Source organism: Condylura cristata, unplaced genomic scaffold (assembly GCF_000260355.1).
Source record: "Condylura cristata isolate star-nosed mole 26May11 unplaced genomic scaffold, ConCri1.0 scaffold00012, whole genome shotgun sequence".
NCBI lineage: Eukaryota > Metazoa > Chordata > Mammalia > Eulipotyphla > Talpidae > Condylura > Condylura cristata.
The window spans coordinates 32128590-32149953 of record NW_004567113.1 but is presented as its reverse complement, the minus strand read 5'-3'; the positions used below and the strand labels follow the sequence as shown (position 1 = coordinate 32149953).

General features: G+C 42.4%; 1 protein-coding gene across 1 annotated transcript in view; it reads left to right on the top strand.

The window, feature by feature from the left end:
• SPATA18 (spermatogenesis associated 18) overlaps positions 1–20801 on the top strand; it is a 35160-nt gene extending 14359 nt beyond the window's left edge. Inside the window, exons 4-13 of the mRNA XM_012723994.1 lie at positions 712–821; positions 5167–5262; positions 6738–7067; positions 8552–8936; positions 10412–10570; positions 11303–11478; positions 13042–13165; positions 14908–14991; positions 19070–19115; positions 19490–20801. Coding sequence (XP_012579448.1) covers positions 712–821; positions 5167–5262; positions 6738–7067; positions 8552–8936; positions 10412–10570; positions 11303–11478; positions 13042–13165; positions 14908–14991; positions 19070–19115; positions 19490–19497 — 1518 coding nt within the window. The 3' untranslated portion in view covers positions 19498–20801. The remainder of the gene's footprint in view (positions 1–711; positions 822–5166; positions 5263–6737; positions 7068–8551; positions 8937–10411; positions 10571–11302; positions 11479–13041; positions 13166–14907; positions 14992–19069; positions 19116–19489) is intronic.
• Positions 20802–21364: the final 563 nt, after the last annotated feature.

The window sequence follows — 21364 nt, the reverse complement described above, 5'->3', positions numbered from 1 at the left end:
GCATTTACAAAAAGATCTTTCTAAATTAAAACATTTCAGCAAGATATTCTAGGCCTATTCTAGTGGCCTGTGTGAAATAGTATTATGGTTAGACAGAGTTACAATCCTCCTTCCACAGTGCTGAGTGTATTGTTCAGCTTTTTGTGAGTCAGTGTCCTGATTTTTAAATGCGTGATGCCTTTGCTGACTTTAGAGGGTCATTGTGAGGATTAAATGTGATAAGCTTGTAAAACAGCTTACATATGGTTATGCAATCTCAGAGATAAATTATCATTAAGCCAAAATTTTCCCCTGGTTATTTTCATATGCTTTTCAAAATTTTTGCCAGCTGGAGGTGTTATTTGCAATATTGAGACATGTAGAAGGACATTTCTATGTCTTTAAAAAAAGAAGTATAATTTACTTCCTGTGAAAACTACATAGGCTGATGGAAATCCACAGGTTGATGGATTTTGGAAAATACATCTATCCTTATAATTCTCGCCCCTATGAGGAGATAAAGCATTTCCATCACACCAGAGCACTTACTGGTACCTCTCTCCAGCCCCAGAGCACCCACTCTTCTGATTCTTATCACCCCAGATAGATTCCGCCCCTAGAACTTCACCTAGACAAAACCATACATTGTCCTTTCTTGTGCTTGACTGCTTTTGCTTAGCCCAGCATTTCTGTACCCATCCACATTCTCCTTTTTGATTTGTATCCTTCCAGGACACCTTCGATAAGGACAAAGGGAGAGACTCCAGCATTAAGGAGCGGGAAGCACAGCTTGACTCTGACTTGATCGCAACTCGAAATCAGCTCAACCAGGTTCAAGACGAGTAAGAGGAATGCAAGTTATCTTTTCCAAAAAGAATTTTTTGTTTGTTTTCACTTACTTTTTAAGTTTGAAAGGAGAATAATGGTTCATAGAAAATGTACATATTTGCAAATAAGTAATTTTGGGGGGTGTGTGAGCAGGGAATCACGTGTGGGCACAGACGTTATGTTATCTTGTTCGCCCTCTAATGCCTGGAGACCTCCTCCTCAACCGGTGCAGAATAGCACGTATTTATAAGCAGAGGAAGATTGCTCCATGAAGAGCTTTCTTTTGGGAGGAAAGTTATACAAGATGAAGGGGGGGAGGCAGCTAAAAGAGGTGAAAGAGGCCATTTCTGTTTACCAGGTGTCTTCACTTAGAGGGTACTTGAGTACCTGAGACAGTCATTCTTTAAAGAAGGAACATTTCAAATGTTTGGATAACTGTTGGATGTAAACATGTGTTTTAAAAGTGGAACGATACCAGGCAGCAACAGATACAGAATGGATGTTATGTGTTGAGTAAGGGGTCACAGCAGGGAAAGTTGCCGACTCTGCATGTGACCCTGAGGAGGACAGTCAGACGTGATGAGAGGCAGCCAGCAGCCAGCCAGGTGTCCGCCCGACGCCAGACTGCACCAGTGCTGACGTGTGGGGCAACGAGGGCTCTTTTAAAAGTGGTCAAGGCTTGTGATGAAGGGGTCTGTTATTGTTCTAGGAGGCCCCCTAAGGAAAGTATCACCACATCATTACAAAAGTCATACAGCTGACTCCTAGAATGCATACAACAGATGAAAGCTCAGGTGAAAATCACTCGCTATGTAGTCCCAGTTGGAGTATCAGTGTATTTTATTCCCGACACCGTTCTTTGTGTGTGCTGACGAGCCCACAGTGAGGCCACACGCCCCCGCTCTTTTCCAATAGGAATCACGGTCAGCGGCAGTTTTATAGCTGTGGCAGTCAAAATTTGCAACCATAGCAAGTAAAATAGAAGTCGTTTGTATTTCTAGAACTTATTACAGTTCATGTCAGCTGAATTCGTAGTGCAGTAAGGAAGAGTCTTAAGTTTGCCACTTCTCTGATTTACTGTGATCTTTTCTGTGTAAATATTCCAGGTTCAAACCGCTGTTAGGGTTTTTGCCCACTCCAAGGATTCATGGCCTTCCTCCTTCCTTAGACTAACATCTAGGCGTGGAGGGGTTCTTGCATGCTCTCCTGGTGCTGGGGAGGGGCTTTGGTCTTGCACGCTGGGTTCCGACTGACCTCAGTTCCACCTGGGCACTGGAGACTCAGGTTGGTGGCTTTGAGTCGTGGCTTTCTGGTTAGCTCTGGGGCATTTGCTCGCCATGCTGTTGCCACACAGGCCCCTCCTTTTGTCTCTTATTTGAAAGCTAGAGCTTCAGGATTTGGCTGGCTAGCTGTGGAACTTTGCCACCCATTGGAGCCAGGGAGTCCTACCTCTCATCCCTACAGCCCTGTGGTTACTCACAGGGGCACCCTGTACCAGGATACTTTTTTTTTTTTTTTAAATATAAGTGCAAACATAGACAATTTGCAAGATAATAGCATCGACATCCTGTCAGTCACTTACTTTACCTGTTTGTAGTGTGTTTGCTATGCATATACCTTTGTTCTGCACCTCATTTGCAAGCTGCTAATAGAATGGTGTTTGCTGTGTAACCCTTGGTTTCCTAGTTTTGTCAGTTGTTTTTTTAACCCACCTGGAGTTCTCATTCTTTTGTGTTGGAGACATCATAATGGATGGTGTCTGTTCCCTCTCTTCCTTTGCCCACCTGACTGGAAAGCCAGATTCCACCTGCTGTGGAATGAGTCACCCAAAGGAGTTTCCCCATGTCTCACCTTGTGGGACACCTGTTTGGTTGTGACCTACTGTTGAATGGGGACAGGTCTGCCCAGCGTTGGTAACCCCCAGAATGCTCAGTCTCTGGTTATGATTCTCATTTGTTTTCAGCTCGTCCCTGCGGCCCGGGGCATCATGCATTTGAGCCTATCACCACACATCTCCTACACCAATCCCCCTCCTCCCCCTCTTTTCCCACACTGCCCTAGTTCAAGCCTTTGGTACCTTGTGGCACCAACCAGTTGTCTTTCAGTCAGCTTCTCTGCTTTCACTCTTGTTCTACAACAACCCCGGTAATGGAGATAATTTTATGGTATCACGTCACCTCGCTGAAAAACCTGTCAAAAGTAGCCTCCTTTCAGATTTTGAAAAAATATTCTAAACTTCTTTCCTGGGCTCTCACAGGCCTGTGTGACCTGACCAGCCTCTCTCCTCTCTCCCCTTAGCTCAGGCCATTCTGGCCTTACCACTCTGCGTTCTGCTTCCTAACTTTACAGCCTCTGCTTGCGTGTCCCCCATAGGCTCTGTGATTGGCTAACTCTTATTAGTGGTTTCAACTCGAATGTGATCTCCTCAGAGTTGGCATCTGGCCACTCTGCATCAGAAGATCTTCTCCCGCCCTTCAGTTCTCTTCACAGAACTAAAGAACGCACTTACAATTTGGGACATTAAAAAACGTGTCTGCATATTCATATTCTGCTAGACTGGGAGCTCCAAACAGTAGCTTGTATTGCTGTTTGACACCATCGTATCGCCAGACCCAACATCATGCCTGGCCCATAGAAATTCTCAATAATTTGCTCAATGGACTAATAAACCTGTAAACATTTTAAATGTCAACTCGCATACAACAGTGCTTGGCACCCGAATGTACCCCCACTTATTCTCTATCTGTCACCTGAGAGCACCAAATTAACATGTATGTTGCTTGAGTATATGCGTTCATACTTGTATGTCATGTCATGAGAGAAAAAATAACCTACTTTACTCCTGTTCATACTCTGTTTTCTCTTTTGGTCTATTTTCTTCTTTTAATTTTCTGTGATTTTGATTAAAATGTTCATTTTCCTATATGTACTTTTAAACACCCATAACATATTTCCATTTGAATTAAACCACAACAGTTTTCTTTCAGCTCCCAGCAGTCTTGTCATATATGTTATCTGGTACTTTGGATCTGTCTTAGGGTTTAGACATTTCATTCTTGTGTATGTGTGTGTTTAATATCTACTATGTGACAAGCTCTATTTTCGGTGCTGGGAGTAGGAGATGAATAAGGCAAAAATTTTCCCTCAAATAGTTTTCAGTATTTGTAATGAGATCATAAATGTGAACCAGTTGTTGGAGGAGCTGAGGAGTAGAGGAGACAAGTGCTTGAGAGAGCCAGGCAGGACATTTGGAGGGACACTCAGCGGATGAGTGAGGACTTTTTAGAGGAAGAAGAGGGGAGGAGGCAGCATTTGGGGTAACTCACATTACCTCTTGCATATTCTGATTGGGTGGAATCTGGAGGGACTTGGTAGGGTTTCTACTAATACATTATTGCTCAATCTGCTCCCCTGTCTAGGGAGGGAGGAACACAGTGTTTACTCTCCCTTTCTTCATCTGACGAGGAGGAGGGAGAGAGGTGTGAATATAGAAAGCAGGTGCTCTTTCTTCGCTGCAGGACCTCTGTGATGAAAGAGTGGCTGTCCCCGGAAGTCGGGTCAGAGCAAGGGCCTCTGCCACTGGCTGTCTATCACTGGCCCAGTGCAGCTTCATTGGAAACCACTTAATGATGGCTCCAATGGATGATGGAGGTTCCTCATCCGACATCATTCGTCACACTCTCATTTCTTTTTACATCTAGATCCCTTAAAGACAAAATATCACTTACTATGATTTGCCTGCAGTAAAGAGAGTCCTTGGTACTAACAATGACTGAGTTATGTTGAAAAATCAGGAAAAGTTTTGTCCAGTAGTGATGGAAGGCAGCGTCAGGAAGATATAAAATAGTTGGTAGTCAAGTGTGATTATGCTCCTTTCTTCATAAAGGGGCAAATTCTTATTTTTTTTTCTATTTTTTAAGACTGGAAAATTAAGTCAGATGCAACTGTACAGTGCAATATAAGAAAAATATGTATTTATCACAAAGAAATGGAGATTTTTAGAAAAAGGCAACCTGGGGATTTGGTATAATTAGAGCAGATGAATTAGGAGGGTGAGGAGGAGGGTTTGAACAGGTTTCTTTGTGTTTTACCTTCTAATATTGACAATCATATTGTATTCTAGGGCTAGTAGCTCTATAATGTTTTTGTGTTTGACACTGAGGAAGGATGCTAGCGTGTTTTTTCATACAAGTGCATAATATTTTCAATATCATCTGATTGGATGCAGATGCCTTATAATTTGATCTTGTTTATACTGAATTTGTATCATATGCCACTGTTCCCAAGAGGGCCTATTCCTAGATTTAGAAAGTCTACCAATTTGGAAAATCTGTCTTTAGTTACTGATTTCTCTTACAGTCTGGCCGCAACTGAAAAGACTCTTGAAGAAACCAAGAACAGATCGACCATATCCCTTTTGGCTGCAGAGGAGGAAATAAATCAGCTAAAAAAGCAGTAAGGAAAAAATGACAGGATTATGGCAGCCTGCTGACTAATCTTTGAATGTAGTTTTTTTGATACTCCATTACAGTATGAAAGAACCTGTTCACAATCACAGACGAAAGGCAGCAGTATTTTCATTAGTGTCTCACATATCTTTCTTACCACAAAAAGCATGATCAAAGTACAACATAGTATGAAGGGATCAAAAAATCCTCTCATAATTTGTCTTTTCATAATTTCAGAGCCAGTTACTGTTATGATTTGACATTTCTTCCAATTAGTACAATGAAAATAGACTGAAAATTACAAATTAAGTATATACCTGACGACCCTAGTTTTTCACTTAGCAGTGTTACTAGGGGAAAATTGCAGTTTAGTTTAGATGCATCCTCTCACATTTCTTGAATATTTCCCTAATGAACATTTACTAATTTTTGTTACTAATTTTTTTTCTGGTGGCAAGTTTTAGTGTAAGTCTCAGATTATTCTCTAAATAAAAATTTCTAAAAGGGGAGTATAAACACTGCTTCTTTAAGGTTATTTCTTCCTTGATCTTAATTTTTCTTCCTTGATCTTAATTCCCGCCCCGTCCCCCCCCCCCACTCCCTTTCAAGAGCAAGTGGGACTGAGATTACAAACATGTGTGTACACAAATGAATACCTTTCTATTTCATCCATACATGCTCCAGTTGTTCTTATTTCTTCAGGAACACCCATATATTTAGCTTCAAGTTTTGTTCTGTTTTCCCCCTCATCATCATTTTAATGTCTTATTTTCTAGTTGATGTATCTTCTCAAACACTTTGACCATTTTAGTGATTTCTTACAGCACCGATCCTATTCTTCACTGCTTTAGTGCAGCTTTGAATTCTGCTATTGCATTTTTAGCTACTCCATGTCCCCTTTAGCCTCACCCCTCTACCTTTTATCCTCCACTGTTGTTGTCTTCATCACAGCTTCTCCTCTGCTTACAACTTTTACTGTTATTTTTATGGTGGGCATGCCACTTTCTATCTTAACGAGCATGCCAGCTTTATATCTAAAACTTTGTTTCTCTAATACATGATTTTCATAGATCCATGTTTACCTTATTATCATGAAGTTTACTCCGTTTCCATTGGAGTTTTCTCCATAGTCCATCTGTTCCGAGAGCTGAAGAGCTAGTGAGGACAGAGGCTGTATCTTTGAGACCAGCTTCTGGAGGTCCAGTGCTTGCAGAGTTTTGGCGGTTCAGATCAGTCATCAGTTCATTATGGACCAGTGAGGCTCTAAGCCTGCTATGCTTTGGCTAGAGGGTCCGAGTGTTTATCCTTTTATCAGTTGATGTTTTTCCACACACAAGCTGCAGGCATAGATTGGCCCCCTGACCCTGACTTGTGTCTCTCCGAGGTAATGGTGGCATACTAAGTAGTCACCTATGACAGTCGTTGCTTATTACCTTTCCCCCTCTTTTTTCTTTAAAATCCTTTTTTTTTCCCCCTGTTCAGGCTTAAAAATCTTCAAGCCCAGGAGGAAGCCCGCCACAGAAACTCAGAGCACAGGGGCTCAGACTACGGCAGCAAGAGTTCGGAGCGTCGTCGCAGTTCGGAGCGGAGTTCGGAGCCAGGTTCGGAGCGGAGTTCAGAGCGGGCTTCTGAGTCGCGGAAGACCGAGCCGCGAGGCTCTCTGCTCAAGAAAAGAGTCAGGGAGGCACGCAGCCCGGACATGCAGAGCACAGACCAGTGTGCCGATGTGATTTCTGATTACGAGAAGCAGCTCCGAACGCTCAAGGACGAGATAGCAGTTCTGAATGCTGAAAAATCTGCACTCCAAGGAAGGTTTGACCTATTCTCACAGATCTTTTTATTTCATCTCCTTTTGTTGTGTTAGTGATCAAAGTCTGGCTTGGAAAACAAAAAGAAAAAAGATATCCTGAACCCAAATCCCAGCAGTGGTGGTCGTGGTGGTGGTGGGGGTTAGGGGGTGCTTTCTCCATATGAAGAATACTTCTCCTGGATTGTGGGTCCCCAGCACTTGAGTCCTACTAATTCCTTTGGGGGGCTCACGTTGAAGCTGAAGGAATGAAACTGGAGAGATGTGCAAAAGGAGAGCTTTCTGGCTTGAGAAAAGATTTATGTAGGACTGTACTGCAAGAGGTGGTATCCACAATGAAAATGTTCCAAAATATGCTGTAAGACATTCCCTCTTCTATGCTTTACTTTGATGGAGGTTGTAGGTGAGTGTTCTTGCGAAAACCCCTCTAAGTAGGCACACATGTTAACCCAGGTCATTCAGACACTGTCAAGTGAGGGCGAAATAGGTCGTTTCTCTCTGGAATCTCTCTGTTTTCCTTGTTTTCCACAAGCCTGCTCCCCAAACCCCAGGTTCACCCCCACCTCCGGTCCTCATTCCCTTAAGTAGTGTCATTAGTCTTCTTTTTCAGCAATTGCGCTGGCAATATTGTGCTAATACTCTTTTGTACTGACTCCCAATAACTGATTTTGTGCATTTCTGCCTAACCCTGAGTTCAGTGACTTCACATGCGTAGCTTGACATTGGCTGCAAGTGTTTATTGCAGCCTGGAGACTGGAGACTGGCAAACCCTTTCAGCGACTTCCCCCACCAACATCTGGAGAGTTGGCCTGTTGCTCTACAGTTCCTTCTGTAAACAACTTCCCTTTTGGAGAGCCCATTTCCTTTGATAATTTGCTTTGTATTTACTAGCATTGCCCTTTTCACTGAACAGTGCTTTCTAGCCCACTGACTGCTTACACATGGACACCCAATCTTCTGCTCTCTGTCCCCAGGTACTGCAAACTGCATATAGGTGAAAACTCAGGCTCTGGACAGGAGAGAGGATTGCAGATGGTATTTTTAGGACGCGGAGTTGGGATGAGAACACAGATCTTCAGCATTGTTCAGTCAGTGTTCGTCCCATTTTATACCATGAGGGCCATGGGATGTGCTAAGACCCCGAGTTCTGTATAAGAAATGCCGAAGACTTGATTTCTTTAACTCTGGCTCCTGCTGACTGGCTCTAGGACATCTGGTTACTTTTTCTGAGCTATAGTTTCCTCATCTGTAAGAGGACCAGCAGTCAATGCTGGCCTCCCTGGGCCACTGAAATGATCAGTGTGGTACTCAGTGAGTAGAAATGCTTCATGAGTTCTGCTTCCCTAGGCAAATAGTAGCTCTGGGCTGTGGTCATAGTTGCCGTCTCATGCAAGAGTCCTGAGGGCAGCACTCTGCCCTGTCTGCCGAGCCCAGGACTTGCGGGTATCGTCCGCAGTTGGCTTCCTGGCCTGATTCGTGCCTCCCGCAGGTCCGCCAGGAGCCGGTCTCCTAGCCCTCATCCTGGCAGCCGCAGCCACAGCCGCAGCCACAGCCGCAGCCACAGCCGGAGCCAGAGTCGGAGTCAGAGTCGCAGCCAGAGTCGCAGCCAGAGTCGTCGCCAGAGTCGCAGCCACAGCCCTAGCCACAGCCGCAGCCAGAGCCGCAGCCGGTCAGCCAGCCCCTCAGCCGGCGTCGCCAAGGTCAGGACCCCGTCTCCGAATCGCGCCAAACTGTCCAGCGTGGCGCGAAAGGCCGCCCTCTTGTCCCGGTTCAGCGACGCCTATTCTCAGGCCCGCCTGGACGTGCAGTGCTTGCTGCGGCGCTGCATCGACAAAGCGGAGACGGTGCAGCGCATCATCTACATCGCCACCGTGGTAGGTGACACTGCCCCGCTGTGCTGGGCACTGTGCGGAGATAGCAGTTTGGCCGGCTGGACAGTGCAGTTTGAAAAGCAGACTGTCAAGGCAGGAAGGAGGGTGGGCTTTCCCTCTCTTCCTTCCCCCACCCCAGCCCTTACCCCGCAGGCATTGCTGTGGGATGAATCATATTTCACAGTCACTGTCCACACGTTCCACTTATTGATGCCTCCAGAAATATAGGACTGTCTCATTTATGGGTCATACTGAAGGGGTTTGCATAATATTCTAATGTGGCATACTACTCCTGTGTATGCTTAGTCAAAGGCTGTGGTTTTGATGTATTTTCTTCAATTCTTAGGAAAAACCAGAAGACTGGTAGCATTAACTCTTCTGTTTATTTTGCTAATAGGTACTAATCTATCATATGTTGGTAATATAGTAGCTGCCTGAATGTGTCAGATTAGAAAATGCTTATATTTAATCCTTCATTCCCAAACAAACTCATTTCTTCTATGGGTACTATATTGAGCGGTAAGTCTTTTATGGGACCAGTTAAATGTGACAAAATCACACATCAGTATGAGAAAAGAATTATAAGCTACTGAACTTTATCCCATATATTTATTCATTTATATTACAGGTCTGAAAACTATGACCTCTGGGCCACCTGTAGGCTCTATGTGGCCCTGGTCTGTGTCTCTGAGCAAAGTATCACTGACTATAAGACTGGTTTTACATTTTCAAAGGTTTGGGGGGAAAGTGATTTAGAGACAACATGAGACCCACAAACCCTAAAATATTTAAAAATATTTAAAAATAGTGAATATTTTCCACCCCCTGGGTTTATGGAAATAAGAGTCACTGAATGGCTGGAAGTCGTGTAAATGTAGTAGCTGTCTTTTATGCATAACTGAGTCTCTCAAAACACACAGAGTCACCATACCGGAGCGTTGGTTGAATTAATACATTCCCAGAAACATGCCAGACACTTGGTAGTGACTGGATATGACATAAACAACTGCTTGATAATTTTATTTCTTGACCAGGGATAATATGCTGCTGTGGGGTCCCAGGATCCATTTACTTTCCAATTATTCATGTAACCCCAGATCATTGATTTCCTTGAATCTGTGTTCTGTCCTGCATCCCAAATTACCGTTAACAGTGGTCATACATTAGTGGATGTAGCTAGTCATGTCTATTTATGTACTTTTCAAAATTCAGGTGTATTTTTTCTTCCAGATTAAAAATAATTTTGGTCACTTTGTTTAGTTAGCAGAAACCAATTTGATGGATATTCTTTTCATTCCTTGCTTTGTACCTTTATCTCCTACTAAATGAATTTTCTGCCTTTTTATGTGTAGGAGGCATTCCATGTAGCTAAGATGGCTTTCAGACATTTCAAGATCCGCGTGAGGAAATATTCTTTTCATTCCTTGCTTTGTACCTTTATCTCCTACCAAATGAATTTTCTGCCTTTTTATGTGTAGGAGGCATTCCATGTAGCTAAGATGGCTTTCAGACATTTCAAGATCCGCGTGAGGAAATCATTGACACCATCATATGCGGGGTCGAATGACTTTGAGGATGCTGTCTCGGAATACATCATTTGTCACCTTGATCTGTATGATTCCCAAAGCAGTGTTAACGTAAGTGTCAGACCTCTTATTGCAACTGGTTTGCAGCTGGATATTGGAATGCTAATTTGAATACACACACTGCACTACACTGAGTACTAAGTCTCCATCCGGTGCTCAGTATTGCTTTTACGTTATGAAAGAGCATAAATGAGCAGCAAGCAATTCGCTTTGTAGAACCAGTTATTCTCAGCTGTTTCTTAGACTTTTTATGGGGAGAAATGTTCTCAACTTTGGGAAAGATACGTATGGCTTTGTGTCCTGGTTCTGCCAATTCCTAGCTGTGTGACCTTGTACCTTTACTTCACCTCTCTGTGTTTTAGTTATCTAATTCTTAAATAGGAGTAGCAATGGTCATGACCTCATAGAATTCTTGAGAGGACTGAATGAAAGCAAGCAGGTAATTTGCTAAGCACAAAACTTGGTACATAGTAAACTCTCAATACACGCAAGCTATAGTAATTGTTATTGCTTAGATTATGAACAAATCGGAATTCTGTGTTGGCATACCATATAGTTGCCCAAAATAGAAAAGTAGGGAAGTAATAAGTAAAAGCCAGGCATGGGCATGGATTTTTCTTCAGCTGGCTTTTTTTTTTTTTTAGAACACACACTCTTCTAGTTGACCTTGTTTGTGCCTTGGTAACTGGGTGCCCTCTTTCCCCCTCCCATTTCATAACCTGTAGATTGCTAGAGCTTCTTCTCACAGCTTGGTAACACGGTGATGCTATGTTTCTTTTTCAGGATGTGATCCGAGCCATGAATGTCAATCCCAAGATTTCATTCCCTCCTGAAGTTGACTTTTGCATCCTCAGTAACTTCATCCAGGAGATATGTTGCATTGCCTTTGCAATGCAGACTTTAGAACCACCCCTAGATATTGCTTTTGGGGCCGATGGAGAAGTTTTTAATGACTGCAAGTAAGAGACATAGGGGTAGAAGCTAAGAGTTTCTTTATGTGTAAATCATCTTGTCTCTACTCCCTGGGAACAATTTAGGGAAAACAACTCTTGGTAGTAAAATTAGGCACTTCCTGGGTTCCATATTCTGCCATATACTCCTCTGTACTAGAGGGCAGGACCCTCTACTGTGGTGATTTTCTTCCTCAGAAAATGTTATGATTTCCGTTGAACATATTGGTCTTGTGGGTAAAGAATGAGTTCCCGGAGCCTGGAACATTTTTAGAGAGATGCTATATAAATACAAAGGTCTATTTTTATTGGTTTTCAAAAATATTTTTATATCTAGCCAACATGTTAACATTGTATTGGTTTTGAGTAGACACTGTAAAGATTTAGTATGAGTATATATTATAAAATGATCACAGTAAGCCTAGCTAATGTTTGCTCCATACATAATTACAAACTTTTTTTCATAGTGATAACTTATGAGTTCAATTCTCTTGGCAATTTTCAAATATGCAGTTTAGTACCTACTATTGTCCATCACATTCCCATGGCTTAGTCATTTTATAACTGGAAGTTTGGGCCTCTTGAAACCCTTCCCCCATTTTGTCCACCCCATTCCCAGTATCTGGCAATCACTAATCTATTCTCTGTTCTAAGACCACAGTATTTTTCTTTTTTAAGATTCTACAGTAAGCGAGATAATACGATAATTGTCTTTCTCTGCCCTGCCTTGAGGTATTTTCATGTAGTCACAAATGATAACATTTCATTCTTTAATGGATAAGCAAATTCCATATAGATGCAGTAATATATGTCACGTAGAGCTTAAATATATCACATTTTATTCATTCATCAGAGAATAAATTGGTTGTTTTTCACAGCTTGACTACTGTAAATAATGTTGCAGTGAACATGGGGATGCGTATATTTTTTAGAGTTAATATTTTTTCTTCTTTGGATGAATATCCAGAAGTGGGATAGCTGGATCAAACGGTGGGTTTCACTTATTATTCCAGACTGTTGAGCTATTTTTTGATACTGTCACCTGTTTTTGCCTTTACCGACTCCCCACCTTTGAATTCTTTCTCTGCTATATTCCATGGGCACATTTATCATGGGACTCAGAGCCCTTCCCATCTTAATTCAGGTTCTCACCCATTAGCTGCTGCCCATCTCTCGATAGGATTATCAAACTACTTTCCAATCCACAGTTTTTGTATTTTGTCTACGCAGATAGATGGAAAATATTGTTAAAAACCTGTAAGACTTGAATGGTTTACATAGTTAGCATTTCCCTAGTTGCAACTTTTGTAATCCTCAGAAGACAAGAGACAGGATTAATTAGAGCAGGATTAATTAAACATGACTTGTTCATGCTGGCTTCTTGCTAACACTAGTTCTTATTTTTAGGAGTCCACAATCATTTTAATAACAGAAGCAGGATTCATATTTATCTAGATATGAACAGAATAAAAATGAAACTTTATATTGGTACCCACCCTCCCCATTCTCCGCCCCCCACCAGGCTTATGGTCTATCATTGCTTCTCTTCTGTGCTTTTGTGTGTTATTACAGGTACCGTCGCAGCTACGACTCTGATTTCACCGCTCCCCTGGTCTTCTACCATGTGTGGCCTGCTCTCATGGAGAATGACAATGTCATCATGAAGGGAGAAGCCGTTACTAAGAGAGGGGCTTTTGTACGGTGGCCTTGCATAATGACAGTTCATCCCCAGTGTTTGATCCACAAGTTCGAGAACATTTATAAAGCCAGAGATTCTCTAAAAAGAGTTCATAAAGAATTATTTGATAAGACTTCATACAAAGGAGAGAAAAAGAACTATTTGGGAAAGACGTTTTGATTCATCTGGTCCTTCACCATTTCCTGGAGTTAAATGGCAATGAGTTTGTCTGTTGCCTTATTTGTGAAATGGAACTAGTCCTCTTCACCTCCTCCAGCTTAGAAATGTGCTGCTATTATTATTTATCCATCTTCTGTATCTCTAGGGATCTAGAAATGGATAGTTAATTGGATACTGTTTCTATTTCTAAGCATTTAAAAGTGATTTTAAGAAATGATAAATAGGCCCTGCTTTTCTCTCCTTAGTATGATGTGTAGGAAGAGGGGAAGGAGAGAGAATACGAGCAGAGGAGGTGGGGAAAGAGGAAGCGATCAGTTTGGGAAAGTAGCTTTTTATTTACACTGATTATAGACTGAGTATGGCACATGACTGGGTGGCCTTCTAATGCCCTAGGATGCCTGTCTCTGAGTGTGTGTCTGGTGGTGTTGGGACAGGGTGACCGCAGTTGCTTGGATGGTCTGTATCATTCTCCTAAGGGAGTTTTAATCTTGCCCTTCCAGAAAGTTAAATGAATTCTAAAATGAAGCTCCTCAGTCTAGAGCAAACCACCATTGAGTGGTCTCTCTGAACCAAAGGACAGGGGAGGCTCATCCTGGCAGCTTTCCACTTACGTAGTACAGGAGGAGAATACCATGTAAGGAACATAAGCTGAAACATTCCATGACAGCTAGCAGTAACTCAGGAAACTCTTCTGTGCAGTGAAAGTTCAGCACATAGAAAAGTGAGTTGTGTTGACCAGACCACTCACATGCTCTCCAGTGAATGAGCCCATAAGACACGCTTCTTGCCACCCTCACCCACCCCCAAATAATCACCTTCTGTTAATGCATCTGTCCTGTCCTCCCTGCAGGGAAGGGAGAGCAAGTAGCCACTGTCCTTAGCTTCTGTGTGACATAGCAGCTGTCTTTTAATTTCCTCCTTTCCCGTCAAGCATATCACCATGTTTGCCCCAACTAAAAGTCTTAAAACAAAATGACTTCCTCTAAAAACAACTTCTCTAAAAGGAAGAAGTTGGAAAAAGAAAGGACTGGACAAAGGGAAATTTGGCAATAACTGGCAATACTTTTTTGCTCATAAAATCTCATTACAGTGAGTACAGATTTTGTCTTACTCATAGAGAGTAGGTGGGCAAGAGTGGTGAGTCATTCAGTCACTCTTAGAGCATCTTATTCAATAATCACTTACTACGTAGTTACTTATGATCCAAGCACTGTGTGGAGGTGCTGAGGATTCAGCAGTGGAGAGACACAGATCCCTGCCCATGGGATGCTTATATTCTTCAACACTTGCAGATTTGAGTGTAATTTTTTTATAATGGTTTACACACTAAAACAAAATTCTGTGAACATCAAGAAATGGAATATACCAAAGTTCATTGTAATGGGATTTTATTTGAGACACACCCTAAGTTTACTGTCGAATACTGGACAGTTACAGGGAATGAGAGGAGACTAGCCCGCTGATGGCTGTGGGTGGGCACCGCCTTCTGTCAGTAACGCCTCTCAGCCCACAGCATCTGCCTGCTTTATGCCTTGTGCATTTTCACAAACCATTGACTCTTATTTCCTCTTTCTTTCTAGTGGAATTCTGTGCGATCTGTGAGTCGATGTCGGAGCAGGAGTTTAAGCCCCATCTACCCCCGTAGCCACATTGGTTTAAGCACGGTACTTATCTGTCTAATTGTTTTTTACACAAGCCACCATGGGTTGATCTTTTTCTTCAGCACTCCCCTGTAAAGTCAGGTGGTAGCCTGGGTGGAACGTGAAGCTGGCCCCATGCTCGGAGTGTAGGAAGCCGCTGTATGGTAAGGCAGTCCATTCCGTATTGGCAGGTGGCAGTTTTAGTAAGGGAACTTTGTTTGATTGGGCCACTGCCAGACAACAAGTTTTGCATGCCTGCTCTGAAATGTGAAATTAATTTTTTTTTTAAGATTTATTTATTTCTGCATACAAGAACTGGGGTATAGGCCAGAGGTGAGAGGATACGCTAGACACAGAGTGGAGAAAAGAGCAGGCAGATCTCCTGAAACACACTGCTGCGGGGAGCAGTGGGCAAGACGGGAGAGGTCTGCTGGTCTGCTGTGTCTTGTGGGTCACCGCCCTGGCCAGGGATCCATTTGTATGACCAAAGCCTTTGCTAGTAGCAGTCTGGGTGTAAAACCTCTGTCCTCACTTGTCTCCTTCAGTCTCTGTGGACAGTGTTCTGGTTCTCTTGCTGCTGGGGCATATATGTTTCAAAGGCTGATTAGATTCACAACTTCTAGGAGAGAGGAAAAAGGGCAAATTGCCTCCTAAGAGAGCTTGGGCTAATTACTGCTTAAGGATCTTTCTTCACTTTCCAAAGGATTTTTCTCTTAGCATCTTAATCAGGCTTTGTTGCAAATTCTTTATCCATGGCCACATGTGCTCTCCTACCTTTGCAAACCAACACAGCGAGGTTTCTTATTTTAGTTCTTCAACCAGGGTACAGGTCTGAGGTGTCGGGGGTGAGAGGATTCACCAGAGACAGAGTGAGGAGCAGAACAAGCAGATGAACTGAAATACACTGCTGAGGGAGCAGAGGGCAGGTCAGGAGAGGTCTGCCACGCCATGGCCAGGGACCGAACTCGTGCAGCAGTAGCTTCGGAGAGCTACTTTAACCTGTTGTGTCACCAGGGAGGGCCCTCTTGCAGCCTTTTAACTCAAGTTCACTCTCAACTGAGCATTAGTGGTCAACTGAACTGCCCACAGGAGAGGCCTGCCCACTGCAGCAAACATTCCTTTCTCTTGTTTGCCGCAGAGCTCTATGCACTGTTCGCAAACAAGCACATGAAAGCAGCCCCCCACTCACCTAGCAGTCCCAGCACCAACCTCTCCACCCGCCCTGCACATAGTGGCCAGCATAAGGTCTTTCCCAAAGCCAGGCAATTTGCGCAGGAGGCTGGTGCAGGCCACCCCTCCCCATTTAGAGGTTGACGACGGCACAGGACTCCCTGCTCAGTGCCTTTTTGGTCTCCTGGCTAGTTACTAATCATTGGGCAGCTTACCAGGTATAATCTGAAACTGGTCTCTGTACGTGGAGGGTAAGGAGAGAACGAAGAGAAGGACCTCTCCATAGTTGTAGGTGAAGTTTTAATAGCCAAGGGAAGTGACTGTAGAGGCTTTGTCTCCGTGGCTGCAAGACAAGTAGTTCCTCACTCCCCAGATGGCAGCATTTAGATAAAGGCTATAACTAGCCAGATGGTCTAGAACTCATTTTACTTCGGGTTTCTCCGTGGGCAGCTTCTGGGAGCAGGGGACAAGTGGAATGCACATTGACAGGCGAGGGCTTGTGAGGAGCCACTGAGGGGCCAGCCCAGCTCCCAGGCCAGCAGGCCGGCACTTTCTTGTAATTGTCTTTTCTGGCATAGGCAGTTGTAAGTGTGTAGGTTGGAAGAGAACCCCAAACTGCCTTGGGGTTCATTCTAGAAAGAAGGAAGTAAAGGTAGTTTTTTTCTTATTTGAAAGAATAATGAGATTTATTGCATGGTTTCATTCTTATCTTTGAATGAAATCAGGCTATAAGATGTCAATCTTCTTAAAGAGGGCGGGGCCCCTAAATCAGCTGATCACTGGATGCCTCCCTGGTTGCTCTAATATGTATTTTGTGAATTTGGAGAAATCGCTCGAGTGGTCTGGATTTCCATATTGTATAATGGGCATTGTAAGTATTAATTTTCCTCCAAACTTCAAAGTGGGAAGACTAAGACCAGTTTCTTTTGTGTATTAGTTCTTGGGAGGATTACTAATGTCTTTCAAAGAAAACAGCAGTGGAAACTACTCTGAAAACTAAAAACATTCTTATAATTCACCAACAATCATGTATTCAATAAATAATATTTAGTCAATGCCTTTGAATATAGAGCTGGACCAAGACATGTGGACACCAGAGAGGCTAATAATGTGCTATTCCCGCAAAATAAAAATTCTTCAAATATTTGTTTGACCTTGTTTTACAGAGAGGGATGGAGAACCACATCTGGCAACATTCTGCTTCTTTGAATTATCTCTAGCAGTGCAGCTTCAGCCCTAAAGTTCTAACAAAAATGAATCCAAGTGACCCCCAGTTAATAAAACCCTCCTTCCCTGCTGACTTTAATGAGCATCCATTGTTGCTTCTGCTTGTTCTTTATCAAATGTTGCTTCTGCTTGTTCTTTATCAAATGTTCCTTCTGTAGCTGAAGGATTCTAATAATTAAAAATGGTCTTTTCCCTAAATGGCTTTCAGCATGGGAAGATCAATATGACTTAAACAAGGTAGTTGAATATGTGGGGTTTGATGTAGCCCATCAAAGAAGAGCAGAGACAGACTGTAGATCTCTTCTAGGTTTAGCAGTGAGAAGGGGCTGGTGTTTGAGCTAATCTTTTAGACTGGATGGAATTTTAATGAGCTGGGAAACTGGGACAAAATATCCAGATGAAGGAAATGTCTTGAGAGTGAAAAAAAAAGCATGTATCAGACACAGTTCTTTTGCTCATGGAGATTTTACTGTAACGTACTTGTCCTTATTTATGAATACATACAGTAGGCAGAAACAGAAGGACTGCATTTAAGGGGCTGTTAAAAAGGGAATCTTGAGAGTTTTATACTGGAAGAATGGCAATTATCCTTCTAACAAAATTATCCTTCATCTCAAAAGAAAGACAAACATTAGACCCCTTTATGCTTACAGCCAGGTCAACATTTATCACTGAACCCTCCAGGAAAGCTTATCTCTGTAATAACCCCCTGTATAAATTTTTGCCTGGGAAGAACAAACTAAGCTTCAGATGGAAATAAAATATATCCTCAAACAGTTGCCAACTTTCTGTCCCTTTCCACCATCCTCTTTTTCAAAGTCTGAGTACATTTGCAAATTAAAATATTTTTCTTTCGTCTGGTTTTGGCTAAGTTTCAGTCTTCTGGGTAACCCAGCAGGTCTTCAGTCAGTGTTAGTGCATAGTTCCATAAAGCCCTGGAAAGCCTAGCACAAGGGTGATGCTTGTAGCGAGTGATTTCTGAGCCATGACAGGCCAATGGCTACACATGGTAGTGTTTGAAAAATTCTTTTCTGGCTGCCCAGTACAGCAGCATTCAGACACATGAGGCGATGTGCCGAAGGGTATGCCAGAGAATATTTGATCATTTTCATTAGTTATTTTAAATAATTACCTGAGTTATTTAATGATCGTTTTCTGGGAAACATTGAATTTAATATGTCACCTGAGCAGCCAACCTCAAACTCTTTGGTAACCATTAAGACAAACAAATATACTGGCACACACTGAACCCAGCTTCTAATTAACAATGTAAGTGGAAAGTAAATCGAATGTTCACAGACTCGTGCTTAACCTTAGGAGGAAAAATCATAGTCCCAAAGTGTCATAAGAGGGATTCAAAATCTCTGGTTTATAATTGTTTTGTTTTGCATTGTTGTTATTTTGTCCTCCTATGTTTTATTTGGTTCCCCTATACTCCTCCTATAAGTGAAACCATTCAATATTTTTCCTTTTCCTTCTGACTTATTTCACTGAGCGTGATCCCTTCCAGCTCCATCCATATTGCTGCAAATGGCACAAATTTATCTTTAAAGTGAACAACAATGTAACTATATATATATATAAATACAAAAAAAAAGAGGGATTCAAAACCACTTCTCTAGTTTTGGGGTTGGGGGGAATGTCAAAACAATTCTTCTTTGAGCTTTATTTACGGTGAAATTCACTTTATGCGTCTATTTTCTAGATATCTCGAAGCCGGAGTCCTTCTCCAATAAGATGTGTATTGCCAAGTAAGTGGATAGTTTCAGGTGGATCAAGTTTCTGTGCTTCAGTACTCTTCTTAATAATCAGCCTTGTGCAGCAAAACAAATGTTTTGCTTCCTAGGGAATACTTTTCTTCTCTTCACATGTTTGATTTCTGGACCTTCTTGCTGATGGCGTATAAGCAGTTTCCATGACTTACAAGGCTAATAAAGAATTATTATGAAAATAATAATGGCTTACTTAGGCTAATAAGTAATTTTTATAAATGTTAATAAATAAATAAACCAGTTGAATGTCTTATGGACGTGAACCTAGCTCACCCTCTCTTGGTTCACTGAGGTCCTTCCCTAAGAAAGTGACCATAATAATGAGCTCTCTCTCTTTTCTTTTTTCTCCCTAGGGTTTTAAAACCACCAGCCATGCTCCTTTGCCACAGAACATCTGCAACAGCACTTGCCTGTCTCCACCTGCCTGCTGTGTCTGCCTCCGGCCTCACTTAAGATAATGTGAAAAGACAATTCTGTATCACTGGACGCAGAGAGTTAAATGCTTTTGGCTCAGTGCATTTGTAACTTCAGACAATTGCATTTTATTTTTATTTTATAGATACAAATTCCATCAACTTGATAAAAACAATTGCATAGGTGTTTAGGATCATATTCATTTGAAGCAAAGTCCATTACCCAGGCTCAGAATTTCCCAGGCTCAGAATTCCCTAGGCTTGCTTAGAACACCTAGGTCAACAAAACTGGAAAATGTTTACTAGGCTGAGTCCAAAAGGAGAGGCATTTTAGTTTACAAATTTATCATGAATACTGTAATTGCCGGTCTTAGCTTTAATTTGAGCACAATATTTCGTTTTCATTTTGCTTTGAGGGTTTGGACCACAGCCTTGTTTTCTTTTCCGATTGAGAGCGCCCCGTGTGGTGGAGTCGAGTACTGTATACAGAAGATGAAAATGTTTTCCTGCTTCGCGAATGCGGGGCAGTGATTTAGATAGAAGCCAATTTAGAGCTAAATGTTAATTGCCTTATGGGCTCCTCCTGGGAATAGTTCACACTATATTTTAGTGCACAAGTAAGTGTAGCAGCCAGCTGAGACGAGATACCATTTCTCCTAGTTTTTCACAAATTCAGACCTCCTGGGAGCATCTGCGGACAGAGAAGAGCCTCAATTTAAGACCTAACCCAGTGGCATTATTTATTCCAAAGAGCCTCAAATGTGAGGTGCGTTCTTTCCTCTGCGGCTATGTGGTCTTCATCTTGGGGCCAAGGCGTGTTTTGGAAGGAGAACTCGGTCACCGGTAGCTCTAGTTCCAACTTGGTCTTCACCTTGCCTTGAACGAGTTACTTCACCTCTCTGAACCTCAGTTTCATTGTAGAGTAAGGAGTTGGGCGAGATTAGAGTCTGTGTCTTCTCAGACTCTGACATATTTTCTTCAGTATATTTTGAAATGAAATTCAAAGTTAATATAATCCAAATGCATATATCCTTTTAAACAATGGATATAGCATTCTAGTTATAATACTAGGCTTGAAAAAAAGGAATGGATTTAGATTTATAAACAAGTGCTTGCGTATAGCCCCCTATACACAAATTAAGAAGGAGAATTAGGTCGTCAGAGGCTTGCGCCGGCGTGTGGACAGCGCTGGCAACAGCGGTGGGTGCTATCCTGGATCTGGTTCTCTGAAAGGACCTCGCTGGGTAGAGTTTTCAGCAAGTGCTTGCGTATAGCCCCCTATACACAAATTAAGAAGGAGAATTAGGTCGTCAGAGGCTTGCGCCCGCGTGTGGACAGCGCTGGCAACAGCGGTGGGTGCTATCCTGGATCTGGTTCTCTGAAAGGACCTCGCTGGGTAGAGTTTTCAGCAGACACTTACAGCTCTAAGTGCATTCCTGGAGAAGGTGCATATATTAAAGCCAGACGATTACTTTAGTTATATGTTAAAAGTTCTTTCTTAAAAAAAAAATAATATGATAGTTTATTTTTACATCATTTTGTGCCTTTTTCCATCTCATTTGTAATCCCTGCGGGCTTCCATCACCAAATCACCCGTGTGCCATCACAGTCCAGTGCATTTCCCTCCCCCCACTGTTTCTGATCCCCATTCCCTACTCCACCCATTAAAATGTCTCTGGTATATGGCTTTTCATTATAATTGTTATTTTCTTGCCTGGTCCAATATATTCCTGCTATGAGTGAAACCAACCGTTATTTTTCCTTTTCTTTATGGCTTATTTCACTAAGCATGATCTATTAGTGGCTTTGAGCTCT